The 7996-nt window shown below is 41.6% G+C and overlaps 1 protein-coding gene across 1 annotated transcript in view; it reads left to right on the forward strand.

The window, feature by feature from the left end:
• Nucleotides 1-221: 221 nt before the first annotated feature.
• The window catches only part of DDX31 (DEAD (Asp-Glu-Ala-Asp) box polypeptide 31), a 49930-nt gene continuing 42155 nt past the window's right edge, over nt 222-7996 (forward strand). The window contains exons 1-9 of the mRNA XM_009322173.1: nt 222-251; nt 1305-1558; nt 1752-1827; nt 2305-2348; nt 2798-2868; nt 3461-3525; nt 4384-4428; nt 6011-6052; nt 7767-7831. Coding sequence (XP_009320448.1) covers nt 222-251; nt 1305-1558; nt 1752-1827; nt 2305-2348; nt 2798-2868; nt 3461-3525; nt 4384-4428; nt 6011-6052; nt 7767-7831 — 692 coding nt within the window. The remainder of the gene's footprint in view (nt 252-1304; nt 1559-1751; nt 1828-2304; nt 2349-2797; nt 2869-3460; nt 3526-4383; nt 4429-6010; nt 6053-7766; nt 7832-7996) is intronic.

The raw sequence follows: 7996 nt of genomic DNA on the forward strand, positions 1-7996 counted from the left end.
GCAGGTACGAGATTCTCGAATCCCGTTAAAAATGGGCTGCTGCGGGATTGCTCCGTGCCTTCCTCACGCGGTTGGCGGCTCTTGCCTTGCTGGGGTCTGAGTGCCGAAGCCGTGGGTAACGCTGCTGCAGGCCTCTGCGTCGCTTGGACCCCTGTGAAATGCTGCCAGGGAGGGGGGAAATATTTTCATATTTTAGGAAAGCATCTAATTGTGGGAATGCTATGAGCTGCCGGAATAGGTGGTTTACTCTCGTAAGTTTGGAGAAAGGAGAACGAGAATGGTTTAAATAGACGTTTTCAGTTTTAAAACTATTGTTACAGTAATTCTGGGATGTTTCAATTCTTAGTATCAACTTTTAAGTTATTGTTAAAATGTTGAAAATTATGTGAGAGTTAAGCGTTTGCCAGGATTTACCCCAATTATGATGGGTACTTTGAGGTAGGGCAGCACCACTGTCATTTTTCTGATAGCGAATGTTGGTGGTAGGAGGTTGGGGTTTGGTTGGGTGCCAAAAATGTGAGGGAACAAGTGAAAAAAGTAATAGAGCTTGAAAACAATATGGTTCGTAGGAGGACAAAGACAATCGGAGCGTGCAACTAGGAGTGGGGAAGAGAGCGGAAAAAAGAGGGGCAAGGTTGTACTGGCGTTTCACGCATTTCAGGAGTTTTGCAATCGTGTCAGGAAAAATAAGTTCATTGGAAAAGGGCTGGGGGGCACTGAAGAGCTTTGGGGACAAAAGGAAGTTAAATTTCATTTTCTTCTTCACTGTTCCTGAGGGGATATGGGGAGAGCAAAAGTTTTTTCTTAAGGTGACTGGAAGATCAGTAAAATAAACTGATTGCTGCAGAAGAAGAAATAAAGAGCTCAGAAATGCTGAAAGTTGGCAGAAGCATAAGTTGGAGTGAAGTACAGGCCATCCCTCCTGCCCACAGAAAGAAGGAAGCCTACAGGGGTGGCTTTAATGTAATCATGAGATTTGCAGAGCTTTTGAGAGAGATTTTTAATCATGTTCTGCTCAGTTACTGGAGAAGCTAGATGAAATCCTTTAGAGATGAGCACTGTATATGACTTTATGTTTCTATTTGCACTTCAGCAGTGTTCAGAGGTCTCAGGCATGGTGGTGAATCTGTTAGAGTAGGAGGTGTCTAGCTGCAAAAATCAAGCGTAGTTTCTTTAGTCATGGGGTAGGGGATTCCAAAAATAAGGGCATCTGTGGGCTGATGTTTGTGTTCAATGTGATACCATGTTGTTAATTCTCAGTCAGTAATGATTCTTGCTATCTGGTTTGTTGTTTAACATTGAAGCAGTCTAATGCTCTGAAAAGAAAGCACCAGTCACCACATGGAAACCCACCTTTGAAACGTAAACGTAAGCCATCGATAAACACCTTCAAGAAATGTGCTACGGAAGCTGACATCAGGGAAAAGGGAAGTTCATCACAAAAGTCTCTTCTTAAGAAGCAGTTGACCGACAACCGAAATGAAAGCCAGAAAAGCAAATCTTTCATTAAGACGTCCAGCCTGTTCAGAAACAACCCTGATATCCCAGAAATTCACAGGTATTTTAGACAAATGGGAGGAAAAAAAACCTTTTCGGTGCCTTGAAATTCAGTGTCTTGAATTCTTGCCCTCGCTTGGGCAAAGCAGTTGCTTGGTACCTGTAGTTTCATGCTGTTTATGTAGAATACTATTGTACAATTTTTAACCACGCAATGTGCTTATTTTTGCTTTGGTTTGTTTCCCCTAACTCAGAAAAGCAGTACAGCAGGTGCAAGAAAATGTTTTCACTACAGATTCTTTTAGCCAGTTGGACCTCCATCCACATCTGGTGAGTGGCAGGAAGGCTGTGTGCCTCGAAACATGCTTTTTTGGGCGGGGGCAGGTTAGAGAGCTGGGAGATGCACCTTTATTCATGGTGACTTGGACAGGCTCGCCAGTGCATTGCCTGATTTTGTTGTAGTCTCTTAGCTCAGCATGCTGGCCAGTGTCCTGACCCATCCCCAAACACGCTGTCCCAGCACCCTTCGCTGTTTGCAGTTGTAATACCAAAAAACCACAGAAAACTATTTGGGAGTGCAGTATTTTAACAAGTCTGATATTTCATGATGTACCAGCAATGGTGCAAGTCTGATGAACTAAGAAGTGTTTTGAGGACCTGGGAACTTTTACATCCAGTTGACCTGGACCAGTAATGTAGAAAATAAGCATCAGTCTTCTGGTTTTTGCTCTATCTTGTACTACAAAAAGTAACAAAAGGAACAGTTTGACAATGAAACCTGTTTACGGCTCTTTATCATCTCTCTAGATATCCACAATAAACACTGTCCTAAAGATAAGTAGCATGACCAGGTAAGCAAATTCATATAAAAACTTTGCACTTCACTACCCCTTAAAGCCAATCATCTATGATCGTTTCATTGTATGTAATTGGTTTGTGAAGACCACAGTACCTGTTAAGCTGTCCCGTTTGCCGTAGGGCTGTCGCTTTCAAAATCTGGGACGAGAAATAAATTGTAAGTTACACAGCAAGTCAGTTGTCACAGCTGAAGGTGGAACCTCGGAGTCCTGCCTTCTAATTTGGTACTTGAATTATAAAACCATCTTTCTTCAGTTTATCACATCTGATGCCTATCTAGTGGCTTTCCTTAGAAATCACCTCTTCTGATGTAGCTACACGGCAGAGATGAATGTATGGAATTTGGGGTAAACAGTTTTGAAACAGTCACTGTATGTTAAAACCTTAGGATTCTATCCTATGTTGCATTCGTATTCCCTAACCTGTTTTGTTTGTTACGCAGTGTTCAGAAGCAAACAATTCCTGTGCTCCTGCAAGGCAAAGATGCTCTAGTGAGATCTCAGACTGGTTCAGGTCAGTATTTACTTGTCAGTCTCCTTCCCTAGGGCATATTAAACTGGATCCCAACTACAGAACCAAAGCCTCACGTTCCCAGTACAGCTCCTAAAAGTGACAGGCTGGGAAGCCTGGCGTGGGGCTGCCGTGACACAGACAGGTGCTGCGCAAACTTCTGTAACAACGCGGTGGTGGGACTGAATGTTGATGTGCAGCTGCCAGCCGTCGCACGAGGGCCTGTTCCAAGGCTCATGCTGGGGATGCAGATCCAGGAGGGCAGCAGAGCCAAGCAGCACACGCTCTTACCGTACAAACTTATGTGCTTGCTCTAGAGCAAACTATGTCTGGATGTCTCATTTCCTTGGGTGGGTGGGGATATTTATTTATATAGATCTTAGTGGGATACCACCACCTCTTTTGTTTTAATTTAACCCTTTGGCGAATTGCCTGTCAATCTTCCATTCTGGAAACTTTCTACTTATTTAAAACTCTTCCAGACTGACCTCAGTTTAAGAACGGTAGGATGAATGGTACTTTAATTTGCTGGAGTGCTGCAATTGCCATATTTTTTTTTGATGGAGAGTCTTCCAATTTTCTCCCTTTTAAAAAGGTAAAACTCTTGCCTATGGGATTCCACTTGTACAGTCTTTGCAAGGAATGGAATCCAAAATACAGGTAGGTGCAACAGAATTAAATACATTTGCTTTCGAAATTAAGATTAATAAAAATAAAATCCAGCTCTTATCTTGTAGTCATCGCTGTCTCTTCTTGATACAAAGGTCAGTCTTTCTTTCCCTTTTATTTGTGCCTGTGGCTTATGTGATCCTCCTGTACTGTTGAGATACAGATGATACAAGAACAATGTTACACATTCCCTATTACCTCATGCAGTAGGCTGAATTGTAAATAGGCTAAATTGTCAAGTTTGGAGAAGGTAGAGTGTAGAAGAGGCAACGGTCTGGAAGCTGGGAGGACTGAAAACAAAGGTTACTGCCATGTCTGTAGAGTAATAAGTTTCTAATCTTTGACGTGGAATGAGATTTGATAATTGCTCCCAGTTTGGATCATCTGGTTGACCAGAAAATGCTGCTGCAGATCTGCCATCTCTTGTGCGTTTTATGGAAAGAGATCATCCTGACTTTCCTTATGGGTTGAAATGTTTCCAACCCATCCTGGGTTGTTACTTTCTGCAGCTGCTACCTACAGATCGTGGCTGTGCTTCAAACATGAGAGTATTTCTGCAACTCAGAAATACAAGAGTGAAACAATATGTGTATGGAATAAAATGTTGGGTATGACTGTGAGCAGGTTTCCAAGCAGGTAAGAGAAGGCAATGCAGTATTGATATTTGAAAGACTGTTGATTTTTTTTTTTAAAAGCTGGGAGGGGGGAATACCCCAAACTGTTGTGTACCAACTTGTACTAAAACCCTCCAGAATTCACTTTGTTGGCTAATAGCAGTTAGACGTGGAAGTGCTCTGTTCATCAGTGCTACATTCTACTTAGTGGACCTCTTGTCTTCTCTGTTTGCAGCGTAGTGATGGGCCTTATGCACTCATATTAGTCCCGACAAGAGAGGTAGGTGGCCTTTTTTCTTTCTGATTCTGTCTGAATCTGAGTGTTTGAACACTGATTTTTAGTGTGTAGATGTGGGTCCACCAGGAACTGTCTTAGGAAAAGTCTGTCCTTTTGCTCAGATCTTGCCCTCGCAGAAAGGGTGTTTGCTCTCTGGATGCATGTTGTCATTTTTGTTCAGTGCCATACCAAAGTAAGAAAGAAGGAATCTTTTAAGTTTTCCTCATGCAGTTGGAAATAATTGTGAAGACTGGAGAAACTCTGTAGCTCAGTGCATGGGAGGGAGAAGCTTGCCTAGCTCACGCAGGGGGAGTAAGTAAAACCAATGAAAGCAGCTTTGCAAATGTGTAGTTTTAGACAAACGTTTCATTTTTAAAGCACTTTTTTCAAATCAATAAGTGAATGCTGAAGGTGAGGCTTCCAAGAGTTGGTTTCTCCACTGAACTCCTTTGTATTTGATGTATATTATTTGCAATTGCAAAGGCAATTTCAGAGGAGAGTATCAACCTTTTTTTTTTCTTTTTCTTCTTTTGTACATCAAATGATAATAACTTCCATGTGGAAAATTGATTGCAGGTATCTAGTTTGGGGCACAATATTTTATGCAACCTCCAGTGCAATATCTCCGCTCAGTTCCGTGAAAGGAGAAAGCTCTGAAGCTATTTAAAATTTTACAGCAGCAAACTTACTGCCTCTCCAGGATGCTGTATGAATACTAAGCATGTAGGAAACTGTTCGTAAGCCTGTTTAAAGGGCTGCCGTTGAGAGTACTTACAAAGATAATTTGTAATTGCAGTTGGTATTACTTTTACTTTGTATTGAAAGCAATGGCCTTTCTTGAGAGCTTGGCAAATAATAGTATGTAGCATGTGTAGTCAGAGCATTTAAAATAGTTTTACTCCCATAACTAAGCCCTGCTCACATACTCATGCCATGAATGAGTCAGGGTGGCACCATTGCCTTTCTCGGTCTCCTTCATTGCCACAGCAGAAATGACTGCCAGACAGCACATGAAACCCAACAGCTAAACGCTTCCTACTGAACAGACATTTAGGTTTGCAAGCTTTGTACATACCATCTCTGTTCCGCTGACTGGGAAATGGAGAGGTAGAAAGGTCCAGTGGTATGATCGCTCTGTGGGTCAGGTGAGGGAATAATGTGGTCTGCCCTGACTGCCGGAAGGTAACTAGCCTCTGGGCTGCATTTCCTTTTCATGGTGGTTTTCTTCCAGAAATTGTGCCATTTTCCCTTTTACTCTTCCAGTGGAGGAAAATCTTCTGTGGCTTCAGCTTGTTTTCTCCCTGGGCCATTTTCAGAAGCCAGCAGAAGTCTCTATTGTCCTGAGAGCTGGGTTGTGGAGCTGAACCAATAGAGAGGTTTTCGAGCAGGTCCAAATATAATAAAAGAAGCATTATGCAAGAGAATAAAATAATAAGCAGCTTCTAAAGGAAAAGGATGTATGTAGAGTTCTGATGATATACATAACTAGATTAGCTTACAGATTTTTGAGCCAAGGGGGCTTGTAGTCCATCTTTGTAGTCCAGGGACTTTTTCAGAGCTCACTTTCTTTTGTTGATTTCCATAGCTTGCACTCCAAAGTTTTGATACAATGCAGAAACTACTTAAGGTAAGAACTCAACGCTCTATGTTCTTCTTATTCCTTGAGCCTCTTGCTGTAAGATGCTAAGCAACTTCAGTTGCTGTGAATTCAACTGGATGTTTAAGGAAATCCAGCATCTGGCAAGATATATGGTCCTTAAACCTGTTTGTCTTTAAGTGTGGGATTTCCCTGTGGCATGTTTTAAACTATTACATGAACAATTAAGTGATTAATTATGGCACCTTAGTTGCACATGTTTTCATAAACAAGCATAGTTGATTTCCACAACGTTTTGTTTTTAGAAGTACCTACCATTGTTTCAGTCTGAGTTATGAATGGAAACTCTCACAGTGACAAGTACCGTTTTACTGAAACTAATACTAGACAGATGGGTTTCAGATGGGGAGTAGAACTTGGTGAACTGCTTTGCCAATTGAATGGCTGGAGAAATTAGAAGGCTTTTAAAATCATTAAATGATAGTGCTTTCCATTTAATTGAGGCAGAGTATCTTACCGTGGCGCGAGAAGGTATCTAAACCGTTTATCTGGTCCATATTCCCACTCCCTCTTCTGTTTTTTTTCCTTGAAATAATAAGGCACTTTCCAAGTCTTTTTTAGTGCTGGAATTACCAAGTAAGATTTTGTTGTGTAATGCTGAGGTTTAAAGTACTTCAGTCTTCTTCCATAGTAATTAGAAGTTGTTATGAGTGGACTTTTGATGTCCTGTAAAGGATGAAGTCTGGACTGACCCCCTTTAATTTTTCTTTGTTACATATAATGTGTAGTAACCATCGAGTCCAGTGTAAACTGTCACAGTGACCCAAAGCAGATTTGGGTGGTGGTCTGACTGGACCTTGGAAGGGCTGGACAACTGCAGGGTGTAATATGATTGTGTAATTACTGAGAGAGAAAAAGGCTAGTTGAGCTGCTCCTGACACAATTACTCTAATGCCAACTGCTAAGGTTATGTTGCCTGGATCTTGCTTCGACATCTTTCTTATTTTAAACCTTAGAAAGAAAGTCTTTTGGTAGAAACTATTTTGTTGGAGCATTTCTGGCAAGCAGTGACCCGTGCAAACTTAAGCCTATTTACCAGTCACGCATTTGTGCAATCCTTACGAGCTGTGCTCTGCTTCTGTCCTGCATTTCCTCTCGAGTGAGGCAAGGGCAGTACTGTGCTTTGATTATCTCCCCTGTAAATACTGGGCAATATTGGATTCAATGAAGGGTTGGGCCTCATTAAAGTAAGTGGCAAAAACTCCTGCCAGTATCGGAGACTGACATTTAATGTTCACAGACACGGTGACTGCGTGCATGTAGGTCCGTGTATGTATATATAAACTTTATAGGTCCTGTGTTTTTCTTAAATTTTCCTTGGCCACAGGAAAATATTGCTTAAAGGCAAGATGAAGAAATAACATTGTAGCTTGTCTTTGAACATTTAGGCTACGTGGGAAGAAGGAAAAGAAATATTATGTGATTGGAAGTGGTGCAAAAAGGATTGCATTTCTGTCTTCCTAGACGATGTGGGAAGCAAGTTACATGACTAGAACTAAAGGTGCCATTGATATGTAGCTGTGGGTGAGAGAGTGCATGTGGGCTGTATCTGTTAGATCAAATCAGATGCACACTGCTGTCAGCCCCAGTCCTTTTTCTTTTTGCCAAGAAACATCATTTTTTGATTAGGCTCTGTCTCTTTATTAAGAAGAATCTATACTGGTCTTGGGTTTCCTTTCTGTAGCCATTTGCCTGGATTGTGCCTGGAGTGCTAATGGGAGGAGAAAAGAGAAAATCGGAAAAAGCCAGGTAGGAAGCCAACTTCTTAAACTGTATTTTGCGTTCTTCTGCTCTACAGTGTTTTTATCTGTTACTCTTCTTTAGCGTGCTTTTCTTACCGGGAGAGAGGATTGTGAGTTTGGATCAAGCTGTGATCCCCCTGGATCTTACACAGACACAGTGACTGGGTCAGCA

This window comes from Pygoscelis adeliae, unplaced genomic scaffold (genome assembly GCF_000699105.1).
Source record: "Pygoscelis adeliae isolate BGI_AS28 unplaced genomic scaffold, ASM69910v1 Scaffold114, whole genome shotgun sequence".
In the NCBI taxonomy this organism is placed as follows: domain Eukaryota; kingdom Metazoa; phylum Chordata; class Aves; order Sphenisciformes; family Spheniscidae; genus Pygoscelis; species Pygoscelis adeliae.